The sequence below is a fragment of the Bos mutus genome, chromosome 11 (assembly GCF_027580195.1).
Source record: "Bos mutus isolate GX-2022 chromosome 11, NWIPB_WYAK_1.1, whole genome shotgun sequence".
In the NCBI taxonomy this organism is placed as follows: Eukaryota; Metazoa; Chordata; class Mammalia; order Artiodactyla; family Bovidae; genus Bos; species Bos mutus.
Window position 1 is genome coordinate 34,479,429 of NC_091627.1, and position 24,758 is coordinate 34,504,186.

At 46.0% G+C, this 24,758-nt stretch overlaps 2 protein-coding genes across 2 annotated transcripts; both read right to left on the minus strand.

Annotated features, from left to right (window-relative positions):
- Positions 1-25: 25 nt before the first annotated feature.
- Positions 26-3,482, minus strand: ZNF513 (zinc finger protein 513). The gene is made up of 4 exons (XM_005895737.3): positions 3,213-3,482; positions 2,809-2,970; positions 1,247-1,831; positions 26-1,156 (listed from the first exon to the last, which is right to left on the minus strand). The coding sequence occupies exons 1-4, from the start codon at positions 3,265-3,267 to the stop codon at positions 330-332; spliced, it is 1,629 nt and encodes a 542-aa protein (XP_005895799.1). The 5' UTR covers positions 3,268-3,482; the 3' UTR covers positions 26-329.
- Positions 3,483-3,986: 504 nt separating this feature from the next.
- PPM1G (protein phosphatase, Mg2+/Mn2+ dependent 1G) lies at positions 3,987-24,484 on the minus strand. The gene is made up of 10 exons (XM_070379283.1): positions 24,152-24,484; positions 9,449-9,518; positions 8,897-8,982; positions 8,393-8,525; positions 7,285-7,700; positions 6,568-6,702; positions 6,002-6,236; positions 5,518-5,647; positions 4,905-5,007; positions 3,987-4,593 (listed from the first exon to the last, which is right to left on the minus strand). Exons 1-10 carry the CDS (start codon positions 24,269-24,271, stop codon positions 4,390-4,392), a joined length of 1,632 nt encoding a protein of 543 aa, XP_070235384.1. The 5' UTR covers positions 24,272-24,484; the 3' UTR covers positions 3,987-4,389.
- Positions 24,485-24,758: the final 274 nt, after the last annotated feature.

Genomic DNA, 24,758 nt, shown 5'->3' on the forward strand with positions numbered 1-24,758 from the left:
TTATTATAAAGCACTGAAATAAGTTAAATAAACAGGTGTGAGGCTGGACAGTCCCCCAGCCAGTTCCTCCACTGCCCCTGGGAGCAGTGGAGATGAATACAGGGCCCTTCTCACTGAGCTGATGAAGTGCATCAGTCAAGGCAAGGCCCCCTGGTCCATATGGGTCCCCTGCCCATGGGGTTTGGGCTGGTCCATACAGTGCCTAGGTGAGTCAGTGTGGAGCCCCCTGGCCAGCGGGGGAGGAAGGAGAAGGTGGCTTCTGGTCCGTCTGTATAAAACACAGGAGGGTCAGGACTACTGCATGGAGCCCTGGGACAGAAGGACCTAGTTCAGGGTGAGTCTGTATGGAGAGCTCGGCTACTGGTGGCACCCAGGGCTGTCGGGCCCCGAGAGCTCAAAACTGGGGGAGGACTGTGAGGTGGGGCCCAGCCCTCAGAAGCAGAGAGGCCAGGCCCTCCCGCCCCACCATGGCCATGCACCTTCTGGTGGCGCTTGTAGTTGTCCCAGTGGCCCGTGGTATAGGCGCAGGTGGCACAGCGGAAGGGCTTCTCGCCTGTGTGCCGCAGCATGTGGCGTTTGAGGTTCATACTCTGATTGCAGCTGTAGTTGCAAAGGCTACACCGAAAAGGTTTGTCCCCAGAGTGGATCCGACCATGACGTTTGAGGTTGGCCAGGTTACCACAGGCATAGGGGCAGAGGGGGCACTTGTAGGGTTTCTCTCCCGTGTGGACGCGCTGGTGCCGTTTCAGGTTGTCCAGGTGAGCAGAGGCATAGGGACAACGGGCACAACGGAAGGGCTTCTCACCACTGTGCGTCTTCATGTGCCGAGCCAAGTGGTTGGGATAATGAGTGGCAAAGGGGCAGAGGCTGCAGGCGAAGCCTTTGTCACTGGGGCCCTGGGGTCCCCCACTGGCACTACCGCCAGTCTCTCCTCGCATGCAGCGCCCACACGTGGCTGCTCCCAGTCGACTGCCCTCCCCCTCCTCCAGCTCTTGCCCACAGTTCCGGCAGGTCCAAGGGAACAGCAGCTCTGGCAGTGGTTCTGACCCAGTCCCACACAGGCCTTCCCCTTCACCCCGCAGCTGCCCACAGTCCGGCAGGAAGCTGGCACCGCCTGGTGACACATGGAGGCTCAGATCTGGAAGCAGCAGGGCATCTGTGGGGACAGTGAGACCTGGGCTATGAACACAGGTACCCCCTAAGGCCACCCACCCGTGTCCCAGGTCCTTTAGTCCTGGCTTTTTACCTTCGGGTCGCCGAGGCACTGCCCCCTCCTGCTCTGTGGGACTGGGAGGCCGGGCAGGACGTGGAGCACAGCAGCGGAAGCCACAGGTCGGGCAGGGAGGGGTGGGGGGCCCTGCGTGGGTGCGCTGATGCCGCCTCAGGTTGCCCAGGCTGCTGCAGGCAAAGGGGCAGTGGGGACAGCGGTAGGGCTTCTCGCCAGTGTGGGTGCGGGTGTGTCGTGTCAGGTTGACGAGCTGGGCTGAGGCGTAGGGGCAGCGGCCACAGCGGAACGGCTTCTCCCCGCTGTGTGTCTGCATGTGCCGCTTCAGGTGGCTCGAGTAGTGGGACACGAAGGCGCAGAGGCGGCATGAATACAGTAGACGTGGGGGCAGCGGGGGCCCCCCACCCGGTCCTGCCCCACAACACGGCCCCTCACCTGTGGGCCCCCCACACAGCTGGCAGGCTGGGCCTGGCCTCTCACCCCTGGCCTCCCCTGGACCCCTGGTTGGCTCCTCAACTTCACTCTCCGCACTTAGTGCGCGGCCGCCCCCAGACTCGTCGTCGCTCAGCCCGTAGGGAAGCCCAGGCCTGGCCCCCAGAGAGTCTCCTGGTGAGACAGACAGAAGAGACATCAACACAGGGCAGAACCAGACTCAAAACTCCCTTTTTCTCACTTGTAGCCTCACCACTTGCTGGGCTCCACCCTTCTCTTCAATTCAGTGACCCTAAACAATCAACATGAATTAGCTACCTCTGAGCCTGGACTAACCCAGTGATGACAGAGTTGTACATAGGTTCACGGAATGGAAAAAAATGTGTGGTTCACAGTGGACCACCGATTGAAATCAATCAACAAGTAATTCTTGGGATAAGAAAGCAAAAATACACAAGGCAAAGGCCTGAGACGTTTTTCTAATTCATCCATCAGTGAGGACTCAGTTTTTAATTTATAATCAGCTCCATACTACCTCAAGAGGCAAAATTTGGAGTGAAGAAGAAACAAAGTAATGCGTGTAATACTACTTCTAAGCCTAAAGGATGGATTCCCTTTTATGTGGATCCCTTCAATGACTTTCAAAAGCATCTTCCAGAAGTGACATTAAGTGGATAGATAAGTAGTGCAGCAACTTAGGATGGGGTGATGCTAAGATCACAGGGAAGACTGTGAAGGATATTTGAGGGTAGAGATTAAAACCTCAGTACAAAAGGAGTTTATGTTGCAGGTGAAATGGAGTCAGAAGTACCAGCATGAATGAGGTTGCTTCCCTAAACCTCTTAAACTCCTAATGAATGAATGGGCTAGGGAGCAAGACAAGGTTATTAAAAGGGCATTTACTTGTAGTCAGTCGCTCTTTGTGATTCCTCCACTGTATTATTCATAACATCTTTGAACCAGGCCCCAAAACTTCACATCAACAAAGTGAAGGACCATCAGACAAATGAAGAAATCTAGCTCAAATCTAAACTTACACTAAACCAGTCGCACTGGCAGGAATGCGTGTTTTGCTCACAAGCACTAAACCTAACCCACCTTCTAAAGGCTGGGGTTCCAGTGGTCACTTTCTTAAGTGCCCCCAAACCCACCTTCAGAGTCTCTCTCGAAGCCCATGAGCTGGTCGCTGTTGCGGTCACCTTCCTCCTCTTCCTCTTCCTCCTCTTCTTCAAACTCCAGATCCTGGCCTAGTAGCAAATCACTCTCCAATACCAGGGCCCCGGGTCCTTCGTCGAGGGAGTCTTCGGTATCCACTGAAGAGGGGAGGGAGCTTGTAGATTCTTCCTCAGGAACCGAGCCCATCATCCGCACCCGGGCAGACAACCCTCACAGACCGTGCTTCCCGCACTCACAGACCCTCTAGGGTACCTTGATGGGAAGTTAGGAGTCCAGATCGCCCACCCCATCCCTCAGGAATCGCCCTCCACCCAGACCTAAACCCTCGCCACTGACCCCACCCCCGCTCCTCCCCACCTCACGGCCCCTGACCCCTGACCTTTGACCCCCTCGCATTTCACGGGCTGCGGGTGGCTTTGCTTCCTTCGGGGCATCGTGACCGGCTCCAGCCCGACGCGCCTCCGGCCTGCGGCCGCCCGGCCCCGCCCTCTAAATTCGGCCCGCCCGCCCTTCCTCTCAGGGCCCGCAGTCAGTCCCCATACAACGGCGCGGGCCCCGGGCAGCCCCCGGCCCTGGCCCCGGCGCCCAGCTCAGGCCGCTCCCGCCGCCGCCGCCGCGTCCATTCATGGAGCCCCCTACCCCCCTACGGAGACCAGCTGGTACCTCCGTACTCGCTTCCGCTTCCGCTGCCGCAGAGCCACACGGGACGCGTAGTCCGTGAAAAGTAGAAGCAGCTAAAGCGTCCACAGTGTGACCAGGAAGTGATTGTGACGAAAGCAAGCGGAAGAGCCAGTCAGGAATCAGGTGGAACCTGGCCGGCAAGGAGGGCAGGTCGAACCCAACCCCTAGCTTTAAAGGCCACCAGCCTTTGACTCCTCGCAGGAGGAACAAGGAAATCATTCCTAACTCTAGGAGGGGGTGAGAAGAGCTACGACAGCAGGCCAGCCTGTCAGCAGCTCAGGGAGTTAGAATACCCAGGCTGCTTCTCCCCAGCTTACACTACAGGCAGGCAGGCGCGCGCGCGTGCACACACACACACACACACGCACGCACGCACGCGCGCGCTAGCTGTTACTCTGGTGGGAATTAAGTACGGAGCCAGGGCACCCTGGGTGAGTGAAGATGGCAATAGAGAAAAAAAGGACACCATGGGCACGATTAGGTTTTGGCCTTTAGTCTGAAAAAGTTGATTGAAAGTGTACAACAGAGAGCAGGTACAAGCGGCTAGGGGCCATGGAGCCGCCAATAAAAAAGAATGTCCTTAAATAAAGTTCACAGAGTAAAAACCAGAACCACCAGTCCTTCCCTCCAACACAACAGAGCACAGGCACAGAACCGGTGATGAGCCCCAAGGAGCAAGGAGGCTGGGGAGGACAGCAGAGGCTCCCAGGCTGCTGTGTGGAGGGAGAGCCCTCTTTGGAATGGGCTGAGCCAAGCCACCCAGCTCTCCCTGCACACCTGATAACCACTGCTAAGGCTAAAGGAAAAAGACAAAACTCAGTCTCAGTCTGGAGGGCTCAGAAAACAGTCTAGGTGGGCAGAGATCTGGACAACCGCTAGTCCCGCTTGGCCTTCTTCTTGTCACTGTTGCCATTTTCTTCAGCCCCCTCGGTAGACAGCACCTCCTCCAGTTTCCGCTTGCCACTCTCTGGCTGAGGCGCTGCTGTATTTCGGGGCTTGAAGCAAATGATGATGCAGGTCATGTTGTCACACCCTGTACCGTCCCCAGAAGTGTCTGGTGCCAGGCATTGATCCAGCAGCTACAAAAGGGAAGGGGCAGCTCAGCTGCAGGGTTTGAAAACTTTCTGGGAACCTAAAATCTTAGAGGGCTGGCCTTGCTGAGACAGGGTGGCAGAAGGAAGGGAACAGGCAACAGGTGCCACAAAACAGGCTACATGCTAGTCCATAAGGCATAAGGATAAGTCAGGGAAATGAGGGAAAGTGGATCTTTCTAGTCAGAGTTTAGTATGTCAGTAAATAGTGATATTCCCAGGCTCTGATTTTAACTCAGGCTAAAAGAGAAAATTTTGGATACACAAACCAGACACCCTCTTTCCACCCTGGGACTTACCTCTTCCACAATGGATGACAGTAACCGAAGCTCCCCATTTTCATCGCGCTGGCTGATCTTCGATTGAATAAAGTCTATAACTTCCTGGCTGCTCATCACATTCCTGGGGTCATAAACAACAGTAAGAATCTTTTTTAGTCCCACCAAGGCAGAGTAGAAGAATATGGATAGAGGTGACAAATGCCCCATGTGTGCGTGCTGAGTTGCTCAAGTGTGTCCAACTCTTATGGACCCACCAGGCTCCTCTGTCCATGGCATCCTCCAGGTAAGAATACTAGAGTGGGTTGCCAATATCTCTTCCAGCAGTATCTTCCCAAACAAGGGATTGAACCCGTCTCCTGCACTGACAGGTGTATTCTTGACCACTGCGCCACCTGGGAAGCCTGACAGATGCCCCAGGCCAATGTAAACACCCACAGAGACTGCTGTCAGCTCTGCCTTCTGCTTGGGGATCTTGACACCAAGTTGCCTATATAGGCTCTAATTTTAGAGCAATCCGAGAAAAAGGGCGGACTACAGTCATTAGTAAGAAGATAAAGAAGCTCAGAGCCCCACATGAGAAGTAACGCTGCAGGGAAAAAAGGGAATTTTAGGGTGTTCTGCCAGTGCTCACCATATGCCATCACAGGCAATGACCATAAACTCATGATCGTCTGTGAGAGTCAGCACCTTGATGTCAGGAAGGGCCGAAATCATCTGTTCCTCTGGTGGCAAGTTCTTGTTTCTCTTGTAAAAGTGGTCTCCTGAAGTAATGGAATGGTTGGTTGATGAGTAAGTAGTCTGAGCACCTCCCACAGATTTGTGTTTGAGGCCAGTCAAACCCTGTCATTCATTTCTATTCTTTACAAAGTTCTATTATCTAGTGGCATGAAGTGAGTTCTAATTTTTCTGGTTTCAGGCCTGTCTTTAGGTCAGTCCCTAACCTGTCTTTTTCAATACCTATCTTACCTATTTCACAGAGATGTTTAAGGGACACAGACAGTAGATACAAAAGTAGTTTGAAAAATAAAAGAGCTATGAAGGTTAAAGTTTGCTATAGGCGTCTGGAACACAGAACAAGATCCCAGAAGTCTTTCCCATAGTTTCTTGGCACTTACCAATGGCTCTGGAGAGGTTGAGGCCACCGTTGACTCGCCCATCCATGGTAACCTTGCCCCCAGCATTCTTGATGCGTGCTAGCTCCACTTCATCCTCCGGTTTGTGGTCATAGGACATGTCTAAAGCTTTGCCGGCCTCAGACACCACACAGCGGGAGTCTCCTGCATTGGCTACAATCAACTGCTTCCCTCGTATCAGAGCCACCACCGCTGTTGTACCACTGTCAGAGCCAGGCTTAAAAGAAGAAAGGGAGCATCATAGGAGCTCCTGGATAACAGTTCTTATCATTCTCCTGTATTTTCTCCTCTCCCTAGGACCACCAAGAGGGGTTTAACAGACAGGAGGAGCACAGATTTAATCTTTCCAGAAACTACAGCATGCTCTCCCCCTTTTCTGAGACAATTCTACTCAAAAGACCTTGTTCCCCTTGTAGAGTAAATCCCCCCATGACCACTGACTTCAGTGCTAAGACAGAAAGGGGACCCTTCTCCCAAAATCTCAGAGAACTCACCACACCTAGCCTCTTGGCTTTCTCAGACTCACTGCACACCCTCTCCCCACACACCTCCTCTTTGCCTTCCATCCCAGGCACCATCATCTCTTCTTCTTCATCATCCTCTTCAGCCTCCTCAGTGTCATCCTCGTCTTCCTCATTCTCTGCCTCTTCACTGCTGTAGCCATCTTCTTCCTCACTGCATTCCTGCCAGAGGGACGACCCCAGGCTACTGAGGCTGGGGTGACCCCCTTGCCCCTCCCCCTAACACACTCAGAACCAAGAGGCCTTTACTGAACACAGATTCTCAAAACACTAGTAGATGCATATATATAAGATCCTGATGGGAAAATGTGGTGGAAGGGAGAGACGGCTAGCATGGATATACTGGTTTCCTGAACTAGGTTCAGTGGTCACTAGCAGGAAACCTTGGGCAAGGCCAGGGCTGCTAGCCAAATGCACCTTCCAGCAACATGACCAGAGAATAAGCTGCCCAGAAAAAAGAAACACCCAACTATCCAAAAGGAACACCATCTTGTTATCTCTCTAGGAGACAGACTCTGAAAGGCTAGAACTAAATCTATTTGTTACAATGTCAACAAAAGAAGAGGTAAGAGGGCGCTAATGGTACCTGTGTTAGCAGAGATAATGAATTTTTAAAAAGCTTAAACTATATTTGCGGGATGCTGTCAAAATAGGAGACAGAAAAGAGTAGAAAGCAATTATGCACGGCGATCAACCAGGCCCTCTCTACAACTTCAGCATCTGTCTGACCCCATGGGCCCTTACCTCGCTGTCTTCCTCTTCCTCCTCCGCCTCATCTGACTCATCCTCACTGTCCTCAAAGAACTTGGACTTAGCAACTCGAGGCAGCTTGTCGGAGGCTGAAGAGCAGGAAGGCCCAGCCTCACCAGTGGGAGTGCCAGGCTCCCCACCTTGGCCTGCCTCAGTCCCACATTCCGAGTTGGAGGAAAGGCCTGTGTGAGCCTTGGCTGTGGGGCCATTTTCCTCTGCAGAAGTTTCCCTAGATGGGTCCTCAGGTCCTGCCTCCCCATTGAGGCCCTGGGACCCTGGTTCCTCGCCTGTCCCAGCTCCAGATTTGCTGTGGGGAGCACCCTTGTGACAGTTCTGCCCGTAGCGTGTCAGCAGCTCTTCAATAGTCATGGTAGCCTCTTCATGCAGCAGTGCAGCCTCCTCATTGTCCACTGCAGGGGAGATGCTACATCAGCGCCCCATGCCAGACTCCTCCGGGAAGCAGTCCCTTACTACCTCCACGGCCCTTGTGACCTGAGTTCCAACTTACTTGCCCACCACCTCCCCTTCTCAAGTAGCTCCTGTCTCTTATCACAACTCAGAAAAACAGCCCTTTGCTTCCTTTTCCTCAACCAACATCAGCCTCCAGATATTTCCTTTGGTCTTTGTGTTTCACTCCCTTCTTAGTCAAAGGAATACTAGTCACTGTATGTGTCACCTATCACCTCTCGTGTTTTATGGGTAAGCTGGAAACTCTATTCTGACTGAGGACCCAGGAAGTCCACAACGCCAGTCCAGGCCTAGGGCCCAGGCTTAATGACTGGCTGGTATGGCTAACAGCCGTTCCAATCTTAAAAGAAAAGATCACATAAACATTAAAGGAACCAGAAAGACCCCATCACAATGACAAAAGATAATGTATACAAAAATGCTTACAACTACAACACTATGAACTCAACAAAGGTTAATCCTCTCTCTCCTGTTCATTACCACCTGTAGTACAGGGGATTCTTTAACATACAGGGGATTTCCCAGTTCTCAAGGAAGCCATCTTCTCTCAGAGTTGACACGTAATTTATATGTATATTAAAGAATAGTTCTTTAATATGCCGATTTCCTCTCAAACAAAAGGTGCCACACTCACCATCATCTTCATCAGCAACTTTTTCTTTTTCATCCTCGTCTTCAGTGGGTCGCCCTGCAATCTGTGCCAGCTCCTTAATGACTTCCTCAGTGGTTAGCTTGGCATCAATAGCCAAGAAGGCATCTTCCAAAGCCTAAATATAACCAAAATAGTATAAAGCCAAGTGTAGAAAAACTATGCAGGTACAAAATGAATTGCCTATACACAATCCTGGGCACAAGAATGGGATGCAAATCAGAGTGATCCACCAAGCTGTGAGATAACTCAGAGACAAACAGTTCAGAGACTTGGGAATCAATACGACACTCTAAAAAGGACCAAGTGGGAATAAGCTCATTTTAGGCACAGAATTCTTTTAAGAAATTAGGTACAGAATTCTTTAAGAAATATAGTAAGAAGCAGCTGGGTAGCAATCAAAAAAGAAAAGCCAAGGATGGGGGGTGGGGGGGGAAGAAAAAGAGAAAGTCTGCAGAAGTGGACAAGGAACAGTGTGGGAAGACAGACCTTCTGTAGCTTGCCTTCTTTGTAGGCCTTCTGATCTTTGATGATATCAGGAAGATATTTGGCACAGTACAAGGCAACTTCCTCCCCTAGAAGAAAGGTAAAGTCACCCAGAGCACAGCTTTGCACACACAGAAAGTGATACAATATCAACACACCAGTGAATCCCAAAGCTTAAGGAGATGAATATCTTAGCACATCTGAAACCTATCTGAACGACAATGTTTTGGGATGTTCTGACCAAGAAAATGGATTTCACCATCACCTCTCTCGGGGCTATGTTAATACTGCCCATGTGTTTTCTCACCTGTATACTTAGTTTTCAGTGAAAAAGAGACAAATGTTAATATAGGGAAAGGCTTCTTGTATTAAAACAAGGCCTGGTGAGATTAAGAACAAATCAAATATCCTACTGGGAAGAAGGAATGGCAGAATAGAGAAAAACAGCACTAGGCAGGAAATGGTATCTGAGGACCAGAACTCTGGAAAAGAAAAGAACAAAGGACCTGGAACTGGGGTTCCCAGAATGTTACCAATACGATCTGCTAAAGTTACCTCCATGTCCATCATAGACAGAAAACATGGCTGTCTCACTGTCCAGCTCAGGAATACAGTTGTGAGCATCCTACGAAAAAGAGCATAATTAGCATTTCTTAAGGTCAAAGGATATTCTTCCTTGTGCATCTCAGGTCAGAAGGACTGCCTTCACATCTTAATCTCACTAAACCCTTCCCTGGCTGACCTACATGGCCTAGAAACAAGAAAGGAAGATGGGATGATAAGAACAGCACAAGGGTGGGAGAAAGGAAGCGGGGAGGAAGGAGGGAAGGGAGGGAGAGAGCAAAAGGAAAGGAAGGCGAGAGGGAAGAAGGGAAGAGATGAATCAGGTCACTACCTCTGCAGTCTAGCAGCCTCAGCCTAGGAGATCTCAGTCTCAATGGCAGAATGTTTGGCTGCTGGAACTCTAGACCTGACCCTTTTGGATTTGTGTCAACTATGGGAAGAACCAGAATAAAGGATCTTTAAATTCACTTCCAGACCCATTCTATGACAGTGAACTTCAAGGAAGAAAATGATAGGGAGGACAGCAAAAAGTGACAAAGTGACCCGAGATCCTTACCTACTTGCAAAATTTCTAGGAGAAGCCTAAGACAGCCTGAGTGGAAGCATCCCCACCCCACTTCCCACCCCCAGAAAAGCACCATCAAAACAGATTACCCCACCAGGCTAGGTAGAGGATACAGTTACAAAAGAAAATCTTTCCAACAAATAGTTATTAAACTACACTGTATGCAGTACTTGTTCACTTTCCCAGGTGGCTCAGTGGTAAAGAATCCGCCTGCTGATGAAGGAGACGTGGGTTAGATCCCTGGGTCGGGAAGATCCCATGCAGAAGGAAATGGCAACCCACTGCAGTATTCTTGCCTAGATAATCCCATGGACAGAGGAACATAGAGGGCTATAGTCCATGGGGTCACTAAGAGTCATCCCACCTCCTACCCCCAGCTGGAACTGAGACATCATTTAATTCTGAAGGCACAGCACATTTGAAAAGAAATTTGCAATGGTCTTATAGGTATATTCTCTACAGACAAAAAGGATGTAACTATTTATTCTGATTAATTAGTAAAGTTAATAGTTCTCCTTTGTCTTTCAGGTATTTAGTATTTACATTTTTAAAATTATATTGATAGAGGAAATCTGAGTGTATCAGTTCTGCTGTCCCTAAAATAAGACTATGCTATCATTATACAAGTCTGCTAGAAAATTAAACTTAGGGTTTTAAGACAGGCAAATGAAAAGGAGGGACTCTTTTATTTCCCTCTGATTGTCTCCAGGAGAAAGGGCCCCAGAAGCTAATGGGCATCCTCAGAAGGCCTTTGATGACCTGTGTGGTCATCGACACAACTGCCTCTTAGCCTCATCCCTGAGATCTGGAGAACCCCACACCAAAGTCATCTTCCTCCTCTCCCCGACTTTACCAACGACTCTACCACCAGCCATGCTGACTTACCCATCCCTCTAAGCCAGGGTTTATCATACTGCCCCCTCCTCTCCTTTCACCAACATCTTTCTTGCCTTTTATGATTGTTTCTACAGTGGTTCTCAAACTTTAACGTGCCTAAGAATTCATTCATTCGTTCGTCCATTCATTCATTCAAATATTTGAGTATCCATTATGTGCCAAGATGTGCTGTGTCTGATTAGTTTCAGCAAAACAGCTGTGTCACATTAATGCTGATTTTAGTTCTGCTGATTTTGCAGTTTGGTTTGTTGGCATGGAATTTATGTCCAGGTCTATGTTTGTACACATTAAAGTAATAGTAAATTAAAATCATGTTAGTGAATACTGCTGCTGCTGCTGCTGCTAAGTCGCTTCAGTCGTGCCTGACTCTGTGCGACCCCATAGACGGCAGCCCATGAGGCTCCCCCATCCCTGGGATTCTCCAGGCAAGAACACTGGAGTGGGTTGCCGTTTCCTTCTCAAATGCATGAGAGTGAAAAGTGAAAGTCAGGTCGCTCAGTTGTGTCCGACTCCCAGCAACCCCATGGACTGCAGCACCAGGCTCCTCCGTCCATGGGATTTTCCAGGCAAGAGTACTGGAGTGGGGTGCCATTGCCTTCTCCAAGACCCACAAATACTGATTTCCTTAAAAAAAGAAAATCCACGGACAATCTCCAAGATATTTTGTTAAATAGAGCAAGCAAAGCATATAATAATGTATTTATTTAGTAAGCCGCTTTTTGTGTAAGAGGGAGTACAAGAATAGACATCTGTCTTCTCATACTTTAATACTACAAGGACACACAGAAAACTAATAAAAATAAACTGCATGAGGGTGCAAACAGATGAATGGGAGCAAGAGGGACCATGGGAATGTTCAGCTTTTCAAAAGTAAATTAAATGTCTTTTAATTGCACCTTTTTGGTAGAGGAGTTTAGCACTCTTCCTGTCTACTACTTCCCAGTGGACAAGAGAATCAACTGGTCTTTCTCTGTCCTGCAACACTATTCTAAATCACAACTGTATTGTCTCTTTTGAACCCACACCTCTATTTAAAAAATCTCTGACTTCTCATTGCTCCTCACAAGATCATGTGATTTTGAAGCAGAAGATCTAGCTATCAGTGAACACTGGAAAAATAATTACCCTCTACAGTAATCAAATGGACATTAAAAAAAAACAAGGAATTATCTTTTTGTGCAAATTAGAATGATGAAAAAGATTAACAGTATCCAGTAGTAATAAGAGTGAAGATAAAAACACATTCTCATACTCTGATCAATAGGAATATAAATTAGCAGTTTTCCTGGAAGGCAATTTGGTAATATGTATTAAAATGCACATGTCTTTTGATCTAGAAATTTGACTTCTAGATTTATGAGAGTACTAACAGAAGGATAAAAAGATACAAAGAATGCTCATTATAGCATTACTTACAGTAAAAAAAATAACCATCTAAATTTCCATGAATAGATCACAAATAGTACATCTCTCCAATGGAATATATGCAGTTGTTAGAAATGATGAATATGTGTTCATTTAGAAATGAGTTCACAACATATTAAGTGATAAAAAGCAAAACATAAATTATCTGTATGTAAGAAATCTGTAAGATTGCATACCAAACAGTGGAAAGTGAAATTTGGGTAATAATTATTTCTATAATATGGAATGAGAGTATCTGCATTATTCATATCCTCACAGGACAATCATGATGATGATGTAAAATGTGTAGAAATTCTTTGGAAACTGGGATGTAGTACTTAAGTATATACATGTATCCTGCTCTGAATGTTGTACCCGGTTCACATTTGTCTTCTCTCCTTTTGCTCAAAAAGGAATGCCCACAATAAAGATTCACTTCCTGCCTTAGGTTTGTTCTCCTCCACTTTTCAGTAAGGCTTTGGATCTACATCACTTGGAACTGTTCTACCTTCTCTAATCACTTCAATTCCCCCCTTATATCTTCAACCATAGCCTCCCTATCTTTACCCTTGTCTTTCTGTCCCTTTCTGAGTCGGAGCTAAGCATTTCAACACTGTGTCTTAGCAATCTAGAAAAACTCATCCATCCTTGTATAACCCGACCAACTGCTTTCTTTACCCTTGAATCTGAGCCACTAAGTATTGCTAGTCATAAAAATGTCATGAAATCATGTTGACTGCAGTGACTACTTCCATTTAGAATTTTTTTCTCTATTCGCACTGACTCTTAAATATATGAACCACAGTTAGTCACAAACATTTTCCACACTACTCAAGTTCTCACGGATATTTTCTGTTCATTCTTAGCAGAAAATAGGTTTCCCTGGTGGCTCAGCAGTAAAGAATCTGCCTGCCAGTGAAGGAGACACAGGTTTGATCTCTAAGTAGGGAAGGTCCCCTGGAGAAGGAAATGGCAACCCACTCCAATATTCTTGCCCAGGAAATTCCACGGAGAGAGGAGCCTGGTGGGTGGGATACAGTCCATGGGGTTGCAAAGAATCAGATGGGACTTAGTGACAAAACAAGTTAGCAGATAAGCTAACCTCTTACTTTACTTAGATTGAGGTCTTATTTCAAGATATATCTCATCTTCCCTAGGAAGATTTCTAATTTCTCCATTGCAGTGTCTAACCTCTCCTTCATGTCTTCCTCAGAAGCAGTATTTCTTCTCTTTCTAGATTAACATTTCCTCTCAAACACAAACCCTTCTCCCTCAAGATCATATGTCACAGAACAGGCAATAACCATAACAGCAACCCAAACGGCCATTTTGCAGGCTTCATTCTCCCCAACCACTGTATGAAACTAAATAGTGCAAACCATGTCAGCTTTCTCAACAGTTCTCTTGGGTTCTGTGAAGAACTGTAATTCTATACCTCCAATTGTCTGTTTCCACAGGATGTCCCTTCTCCACCTCAAACTTAACATATGTAAACAGGAACTTAGCAGTCAGTCCCCCCCCCACACACAAAAATCACAGCTTCTCCTACATGTCTTATTCCTGTGGATGGAATCTTAACTCTCCTAGGCAACACCTAGTATCAGTCCTCCCTGACTTCCATCTGTCAACATCTATCACTGAGTCCTGCTAACTTCCCCCTCATAACTATGATCCTGGATTACTTTACTCAATATTTTAACTCCTTTCCTGTCTCTACTCTCTATCTCCTGTAATCCAGCCCACATACATCCAGTTGCCAGATTAATCTCCCTAATGTGACGTTTTACTGTCGGGCCCTTCAGTGAACCCTACTGCATTAGACTAATTCCATACAACTTACTGGCAATTAAAGGCACTCAATAATCGTTTCTATTCATCTCCATAACCTATAGTCTCTTTAATTCATGCTGCTGCTAAGTCGCTTCAGTCATGTCTGACTTTGTGCGACCCCACAGACGGCAGCCCATGAGGCTCCCCAGTCCCTGGGATTCTCCAGGCAAGAACACTGGAGTGGGTTGCCATTTCCTTCTCCAATGCATGAAAGTGAAAAGTGAAAGTGAAGTCGCTCAGGCCTGTCTGACTCTTAGCGACACCATGGACTACAGCCCACCAGGCCCTCTGTCCATGGGATTTTCCAGGCAAGAGTACCGGAGTCGGGTGCCACTGCCTTCTCCGTTTTAACTCATACCATTCCCCAAAAGAAACTACTCTTGACACTTTTGATACTATTACACTCTACCCTGGCATAGTAAGCATGCCTACCTCAATCTTTCCTCCTATCTCTTCTAATATTTTTCCTTCTCTCACTTTTCTCCTCCCCATTTGTTACCATTTATACTGTTTCCTAAAGGTCCAGTTAGTCTCACCACCTCCCAAGAGATCACACCAATACTCTGTGTGATCATTCCTCTTCTGAACTCTCTTTAATATTGACTGTATCAGTAATTTGGCATTCAGCATATATTATCTTGTATTGTTATCCAAATCCCATAGGGGAAAAGTGTTGTAGGTCCAAAACAGCATGAAAACAGGCTGTTTTACAAATATCTTAGGGATAACTCCTCCTTCGTTTACTATTCTAAACCTAGAGATGTGTCCTAACACGATAACCGAGATGATCTGAAAGAAATGATGTAGAATACACACAGGTCACCTGAATCAGGACTCTCAGGTCTTGCCTTATTAGATCATATATCACACAGCCCCTCTGACCATCTAGACAAACAATGGATCTGTTTTTAATAAACTCCTGCTTACCTTTCCTGTAGGCTTCCCTACTGGCTCAGACAGTAAAGAATCCACCTGCATGTGGGAGAGTTGGATTCGATCCCTGGGTTGGAAAGATCCCCTGGAGAAGGGAATAGCTACCCACTCCAGCAGAACTGCCTGGAGAATTCCATGGACAGAGGAGCCTGGCAGGCTACAGTCCACATGGTTGCATAGAGTCGGATACGACTGAGCAATTTTCACTTTCACTTGATTATTCTTAAGGTTACAAATACATCCATGAATGCTCCTTTGTTACTGGATCAACCATTTAGATTTCTGATACTTAAATTTATCTAAATCTTCGCAACTCAAGGAAAAAATTTTCAAAGTGGCTGGAAAGAGAACTACATTTTTTATTTTTAAAAGTCATGTATTACTGTCTGATTGTAAAAATCATATGCACGTATTACCACTGTGTTACAGACTGAATGTTTTATGTCCCCCCAACATTCATATATTGAAATTTCATTGGCAATGTGATGGTATTTAGAGGTGCAGACTTTGAGAGGCAATTAAGTCATGAGGAAGGAGCTCTCATGAATGAGATTAGTACTCTTATAATAAGAGACACCAGCTGAGTCCTTTGCCTTGTGAGGACACAGCTAAACACAGCCACTGTGAACTAGCACCAAGTGGGCCTTCTCCAGACAACTTGATCTTCATCTTCCCATTAGGGTCTCAAAGAGGTATTGACACACCTATGTTCACAGCAGCTTTGTTCACAATAGCCCAAAAGTAGAAAAACTCACGTGTTCACCAACAGATGAATGAATTTTAAAAATGTGGTATATATGGGCCAAGGAATATCATTCAGCTTTAAAAAGGAAATTCTGACATATGCTACAACATGGATGAACCTTGAGGACATGATGCTAAGTGAAATAAGCCAGCCAGTACTTTGGTATCCAGAGCAGTGAAATTCATAGACAGAAAGTAGAATAGTAGTGGTTGCTAGGGGCTGGGGATGGGGGTGGGAGGGGGATGGGGAGTAGTTTAGTGGGTATAGAGTTTCAGTTTTGAAAGATGAAAAGAGTTCTGGAGACTGGTTGCACAACAAAGTGAATTTACTTAACACTACTGATCTGTATATTTTAAATGGTTAAGATGGCAAATTTCATGTTATGTGTATTTTACCAAACAAACTTCCTACCAAAAGCCCATGCTCAGATGGCATCACCAGTGAGCTCTACCAAATATTTAAAAAATTAGTATGAATTCTTCACAAACTCTTCCCAAAATAAAGAGGGGATAACACTTTCCAACTCATTCTATGAGGCCAATATTATTCTGATACCAAAACCAGACAGACATCACAAGAAAACTACAGGCTTAATACCATTAAGATAGTTCAGTCACTCAGTCGTATCCGACTCTTTGCAACCCGATGGACTGTGCTTCCCTGTCCATCACCAACTCCCGGAGCTTGCTCAAACTCATGTCCTCTGAGTTGGTGATGCCATCCAACCATCTTGTCCTCTGTCATCCCCTTCTCCTCCTGCCTTCAATCTTTCCCAGCATGAGGGTCTTTACTCATGAGTCAGTTCTTTGCATCAGGTGGCCAAAGTATTGGAGCTTCGGCTTCAGCATCATTCCCTCCAAAGAAATCCTAGGGCTGATCTCCTTCAGAATGGACTGGTTGGATCTCCTTGCAGTCCAAGGGACTCTCCAGAGTCTTCTCAACACCTCAGTTCAAAAGCATAAATTCTTTGGCGCTCAACCGTCTTTATGCTCCAACTCTCACATCCATACAGGACTACCGGAAAAATCATAGCTTTGACTATACAGACTTTCGCCAGTAAAGTAATGTCTCTGCTTTTTAATATGCTGTCTGGGTTTGTCATAGTTTTTCTTCCAAAGAGCCAAGCGTTTTTTAATTTCATGGCTGCAGTCACTATCTGCAGTGATTTTGGAGCCCAAGAAAATAAAGTCTGTCTCTGTTTCCATTGTTTCCCCATCTATTTGCCATGAAGTGATGGGACCAGATGTCATGATCTTAAGTTTTTTGATTGTTGGGTTTTAAGCCAGCTTTTTCACTCCCCTCTTTCACTTTCATCAAGAGGCTCTTTAGATAGCAATACTCATTAACTGATCTACAAATTCAGAATAAGCCCTATCAAAATCCCTGGTGCCTTCTGCAGTGAAACTGACAAACTGATCCTAAAGTTCATACAGATATACGAGGGACTCAAAAAGAAGAAATGAAAAAAAAATAGCTATAGTAACCAAGACAGTGTGGTACACAGATCAGTGGAATGGAATGAATAGTCCAGAAATAAACCCTTATACTTATGGTCAACTGTGCCTCTTGAGAAACCTGTATGCAGGTCAGGAAGCAACAGTTAGAACTGGACATGGAACAACAGACTGGTTCCAAATAGGAAAAGGAGTACGTCAAAGCTGTATATTGTCACCAGGCTTATTTAACTTCTATGAAGAGTACTGGGCTGGAAGAAGCACAAGCTGGAATCAAGATTGCTGGGAGAAATATCAATAACCTCAGACATACAGATGATACCACCCTTATGGTAGAAAGTGAAGAGGAACTAAAAAGCCTCTTGATGAAGGTGAAAGTGGAGAGTGAAAAAGTTGGCTTAAAGCTCAACATTCAGAAAATGAAATTAAAAGACGCTTACTCCTTAGAAGGAAAGTTATGACCAACCTAGATAGCATATTAAAGAGCAGAGACATTACTTTGCCGACAAAGGTCTCTCTAGTCAAGGCTATGGTTTTTCCAGTGGTCATGTATGGATGTGAGAGTTGGACTGTGAAGAAAGCTGAGTGCCAAGGAACTGATGCTTTTGAACTGTGGTGTTGGAGAAGACTGTTGAGAGTCCCTTGGACTGCAAGGAGATCCAACCAGTCCATTCCAAAGGAGATCAGTCCTGGGTGTTCATTGGAAGGACTGATGTTGAAGCTGAAACTCCAATACTTTGGCCACCTCATTCGAAGAGTTGACTCACTGGAAAAGACCCTGATGCTGGGAGGGATTGGGGGCAGGAGGAGAAGGGGACGACAGAGGATGAGATGGCTGGATGGCATCACCGACTCGATGGACATAAGTTTGAGTAAACTCCGGGAGTTGGTGATGGACAGGGAGGCCTGGTGTGCTGTGATTCGTGGAGTCACAAAGAGTTGGACACGACTGAGCAACTGAACTGAACTGAACTTAAACAATGATGCCAAGATAATTCAAAGAGGGAAAAGAATAGGATCCTAAATAAATGATGCTGGGACAAACACATATCCAGATGCAAAAGTATGAAGGTGTACCCCTTCTTTACACCATACACAAAAATTAACTCCAAATGGATCACCTAAATGGACTTCATCAAAATTTAAAACTCTGGTGCCTAAAAGGTCACCAACAGGGGCTTCCCTGGTGGTCCAGTGGTTAAGACTCTGCAGGCTTCCATGGGGCACAGGTTTGATACCCGGTTAGGGAACTAAGATCCTGAATGCCCGCATGCCACTAAGCATGGCAAAAAAAAAAAAAAAAGACAAAGGATATGAATAGACATTTCTCCAAGAATACCTAAATGGCCAATAAGCTCAAGGAAAGATGCCAAACATCATTAGCCATCACAGCAATACAATCAAAATCACAATGGAATATCATTTCACATCCATAAGAATGGCTATAATCAGGAGAAAAAAGGGCAACAGGTATAAGGAGGAGGTAGAGAAACTGACACCCTCATATACTGCTGGTAGAAATGTAAACAGAACCACCACTTTGGAAAGTAGTTAGGCAGTTCCTCAAAATGTTAAACATGGGAGTTACTATGCTATGCTATGCTATGCTAAGTCACTTCAGTCATGTCTGACTCTCTGCGACCCCATAGACGGCAGCCCACCAGGCTCCCCTGTCCCTGGGATTCTCCAGGCAAGAACAATGGAGTGGGTTGCCATTTCCTTCTCCAATGCATGAAAGTGAAAAGTGAAAGTGAAGTCGCTCAGTCGTGCCCGACTCTTAGCGACCCCATGGACTGCAGCCTACTAGGCTCCTCCGCCCACGGGATTTTCCAAGCAAGAGTACTGGAGTGGGGTGCCATTGCCTTCATTGGGGAGTTACTATATGACCCAGCAATTCAACTCCTAGATATACACTCAAAAGAAATAAAACCTATTTCCACACAAGTTTGAACATGATTGTTCATTGCATCATTGTTCAAATAAGTCAAAATGTGAAAATCCCAATGTCCATCAACTGATGAATAAACAAAATGTGCATACAATGGAAGATGATTCAGCCATAAAAAGGAATGAAGTAGTGATTGACTCATGTACAACCTGGATGACCGTTGAAATGTATACTTTAAATGGACATGGCACAATAAAGTTGTTTAAAAAGAACCTGAATATACATTTTCAAGGATTACACGTGATTAAAGCTGATATACTCCATCTCTGAACTAGATCTAGAGGGAAACAGAAAACTCCACTGTAATTGGTACTGAGATGACAATGTGTCACTAAACATCAGAGATGTTATTAGTTCAGTTCGAAAGATCTGTGCTTCCAGACAGCACAAATTTAACAATAGCTAATAACAGCAAGAACTACTAATCCGATCTTATTTCTACACTCAAATTCAAGCTGTACAATTCTAAGTAGATAACCCAATAGAGGGTGGTCAGGGGTTGAGAGTGGTATTAATTGCCAGAGGACTGGGCAATAGAAATAATTTATGTAAAATATTCTTGAAATCTTGAAAAATACATTCTGACTTTAACTTACGGCTGTTTTGAAAACTTATAAAGGAATAGTAGGAAACAACTTCTCTGTACTCAAGGGCATACATTTGATATCATTTCATACTATCTTTGAATTGTGAAGAAAAGGTACTGCATGCTGATCAAATGAAAAGAATGCCCTTCTATGAAAGTTGCTTAACCATGTCCTAGACAAAGGAATTCTGATCTGGTTCAATAAGTAAAAAGTGCTTTAAGTCACAGAGATGAGACGCTAATCTGAGGATCAAACAATAAATGCTCCTCAGCTTCAGATGCCCGCTCTTCAGTGGAAGCCCACAGCCTGTGATATTTCACTTTATATTCCTCCTATTAATATAATGATTGAAACTGTCATGCATGTAGCTTAAGAACTTTCTGCTCAACATTACTGCTAAGTCTGCTAAGTCACTTCAGTCGTGTCCGACTCTGTGCAACCCCATGGACTGCAGCCCACCAGGCTTCTCCGCCCATGGGATTTTCCAAGCAAGAGTACTGAAGTGGGGTGCCATTGCCTTCTCCGCTGCTCAACATTATGTACATTCAATTCTAGATGACCCACTCTGACCATTAATAAGCCAGCTTCTATATGGCAACAGCTATCCAACTCAAAATTATGTTATGCATTGATGCTGCCTTTAAAAGGGGGTAAATATAAGTGCTTATAATATACACATGCATACCATATATATATAAACATATACATCTTAACTTCCTAACTGGAAACAATCTTGTCACTTCAGAGACCCTCATAACCAAAAACTAAAATTACCCTAGTCTCTTTGACACCAGAAACTCAAGAGCCTTTCCATAAATATTTCTCAGGCACCCTTCCACAACATACCTGTTAACTCCCAAAATACAAGCTGGAATCAAGGTTGCAGAGAATAATATCAATAACCTCAGATATGCAGATAACACCACCCTTATGGCAGAAAGCGAAGAGGAATTAAAGAGCCTCTTGATGAAGGTGAAAGAGTGTGAAAAAGCTGGCTTAAAACTCAATATTCACCTTGGAGAAGGAAACAGTAACCCACTCCCAGTACTCTTGCCTGGAAAAGTCAATAGACAGAGGAGCCTGGAGGGCTACAGTCCATGGGGTTACATGGCTGAACATGCATGCATGAGGGTGGAGGGAGATGGGTTGGTAGCAATAAACTGGTAGAATTAAAAAAACAAAAAAACAAAAACTCAACATTCAAAAAACTAAGATCATGGTATCCGGTCTCGTCACTTCATGGCAAATAGATGGGGAAACAATGAAGACAGTGACAGACTTTCTTTTCTTGGGCTCCAAAATCACTGCGGACGGTGACTGCAGCCATGAAATTAAAAGACGCTTGCTTCTTGGAAGAAACCAATGACAAACCTAGACAGTATATTAAAAAGCAGAGATATTACTTTGCCACAAAGGTCTGTATAGTCAAAGCTATGACTTTTCCAGTAGTCATGTACAGATGTGAGAGCTGGACAATAAAAAAGGCTGAGTGCCAAAGGATTGATGCTTTCGAACCATGGTGCTGGAGAAGACTCTTGAGAGTCCCCTGGACAGCAAGAAGATCAAAACATTCAATCCTAAAGGAAATCAACCCTGAATATTCACTGGAAGGACTGATACTGAAGCTGATGGTCCAATACTTTGGCCACCTGATGCGAATGGCCGACTCACTGGAAAAGATTCTGATGCTGGGAAAGATTGAAAACAAGAGAGAAGGGGATGACAGATGATGAGATGGTTGGATGGCATCACCGACTCAATGGACATAAGTTTGAGCAAACTCCAGGAGATGATGAAGGACAGGAAAGCCTGGAGCGCTGCAGTCCATGCATGCAGTCGCAAAGAGTTGGATGCGACTGAACAACCACCACCACCACCAGCTTAAGGGTCCCTCCAAATCATGGAGAAGGAAGCACGGAAGGGAACATCAACTGTAGTAATCTGATTACCCCTCCTCAAAACACCCTGGTTCCACAGAAAGAGGGGCTAGAGAGGGGCAGAAAGTATAAAATGCCAGCTACTGGTAGCTGCCATCTTGCCTCAAGAGAAGGGATAAACAGTACTCTCTAAGGCTGAATCTATGCATCAATCAGGATTTCAGTAACCTTTATTATGTGTGCCGCTATGATAAACTCACCTCAACTAAATCATTAGGACTAGGCAAATAAGGTTGATAGAATTAGTAAACTGGTGGAATTAAGCCCCAAAGGTTAAGAGGAACAGGAGTATACTTTCTGAAAAGCTAAGAGGTAGCTCTTCACTCAAGAGGTTGAAGTCAAAGTTCTTTTCTTGCCATAGCAAAGAAACTATTATACTTTGAGAAAGGAAACAAAGCCAGAAGCAAATGTTATGGATGCAGCAGAACACGACCCCAAACAGGACATCAAGAGGATTTGATTAGGTATATTTAACTATTCAGACAAATGGAAATTCAGAACCAGCAAAATAAGATTTTAAAACCCTAAGTGGTTATCTCTCAGGAGGAAGATTAGGATTTAAGGAATAGTCTAGTAAGATTTCTACAAACCAAACAGCCTCTCATGAAACACTTATATTCCAATTACCAGAGGAGAAACCAAAAATAAAAGGAAATGCCCTACAGAGAAGCAAACAGTACAGAATCATTGGACAGATGACTTGGAAAATTGAATATCCAAGCAACTCAATTCATGAAGAAAACTAGAAAGAATATCAGAGAAGTGGAAAAAAACCACAGCAGAGAGGAAAAGAGGAAAATATGGAATGAGAAACTCAAAGGAAAAGCCTTACTCTGAGACAGTCACCTCAAATCTTACAATATTAACAGAAAATGCCATAGAACCGGAACCCCAAATTACCAACTAACCCAAAAACAAGATTGACATTAAGCCTTTCCTTTCAAAGCTCCATCAAGACATTTCCACCAGCCAGATAATTACTTTTTTCCAAGCACCCAACTGAATTGGTAAGCTCCATACAGTGCACCACAGAGAAACATAAATGCTTTATTTCAGGTTGACACAGATGAGAACGTGTCAAACAATTTCCATCCTACAGATTCTTTCCACCAAGGCACAGCTATCCTAATCTCTTTGGGCCTCAATTTCTAAGTTGTAAAATCTGGGAGCCAAACTTGGTGAGCCGAACTATAGGATCCTCTCTGTTTTTCAAGACTTTACACCTAATGATAAAGTCTGCTAGAGGTATAAAATTTGAGTCTGAGAACAAACCATTTAAGTTTATGTTGTCATTCCAGAGCTAACCACAGGGAGGAGCGAGGGATTTGAAGAAATTCCCAAGGGAGACAGTATTTGGCTGCTACCTGAAGCCCACCTGGTTTAAGTGGATAAACCCTCCATTCCAGACATAATTAGAGCATTTCCCCGGCTCCTCTGCCTAGACCTCACAATACTCTTCACAAAAACAGGTCTTAACCATGTCTTTCTCCCTTTCCCTCCTACTACAGTTTTCTCTGTTCTCCTTTGTAGTTTCGTATCCATTTGCCCAACACTATTCTTTTTAATCCAGAATTTTTCCATTTTATCAACAGTGCAATTTTCTATAAAAGGATGTTTTCTGTAGATTAAGATTAAAAAAAGTTTTTTATAGAAAATAAAGGAAATTATAAACTACAACAAGCACAGGCAAATGACAACTACTAAGCTGTAGAGGTATTCAGAGTAAGAAAAAAAATAATTAGGCATAATTTTAAAAAAAATTAGAGTGACTGACACAATTCAAGTTTTCCAAAGGCTAGAAAAGGCACTGAGGGAAAAAACAAACGAGTGACAATTCTTGGAGGTCAAGTCAAACCTCTGAAATTAACATGTGGTGCCCAGAACCAGGCAACTAGGTAATATGCATTTGAAACAGACTATTTGCCTGGCTTCCTTTCACTGTCAAACTCCTCGTCCAGAAAGAGCTCTCATACCACATTTTTTCCTGAAGTACAGTCATTCACATGTATCCGCCTCTCCCGAGCAAAAGTCAATGGATAAACAGTCCCTCTCTTCTTTACTCCTACACTAAACCTCACACCGTTTACGAGCCTGGAAAGCTGGGTTGGCACGAGACGATGGCGCGAAGGCATGGGGAGGTCGGTCAGTTGGCGGAAGGTGCCTCTCCCCACATGGCTGAGCGCTCGCCGCCAAGCTGGCCACCGTCACACGGTCCCCTAGCACCGCAGGTCGTTCTCGGCCCCGGCCCAGCTCTCGCTGTCGCCTCACAAACTGCCGCTGCGGCCACAGCCTCCCGTTTAGGACCCTCCCCGGGGATGACCCCATCCCCCCGCTCCCTTTCTCCGTCGGGTTCCCGCCCTGCAGCCGCCAGCCTATGGGCCCCTCCCGCCTCACCTCCATGGAGACGCGCCAGCCTTGCATGGCGGAGAAGCCGTAGGGCAGCGGCAGGCGCGAAGCGCCGACCCCGTCTCCAGAGCACTTCACCGTGTTGGGCTGAGAGAGGTAGGCACCCATGGCGGCGGCTGACCGGCGGCCTCAGGGGCAGGCGAACGAAGCGCGACCCGTGCCGGCGCTGGAGCCGGGGCCCCGGGTGCGCGCGTGGCAAGAACTAGCTAAACTGCACGGCCGACGCAAGGTACCGGTGAAAAGGCGCGAGGCGGGCCAGGAGGCGGTAACGGGACGGGAGCAGAGAGGGAGCGGAAGCGGAAACGGCGCCGCTTCAGACCCCGCCCGGCCGGCGCGGCGCGGCGCGGCGCGGCGCTGCGGGCAGTCATTTCCTTAGCAACTCGCCCCGCCCGCGGGGACAACGGCCCGCCCAACCGCCGCTCCCGCGAGATTGGCGTAGTCACGCCCACCAACGGCCGCGGCCCGCCTGGGGCGGCCTGCTAGGTTGCTCCTAGCCAGGAGCTCTCACTAACTGTTCCCCGCTGTCCCCCAACTCCGCACTCCTAGCCTGGCCTCTCGCGTTTTGTCTAAGGCTCTTTTGTGTGGAACTGGGCAC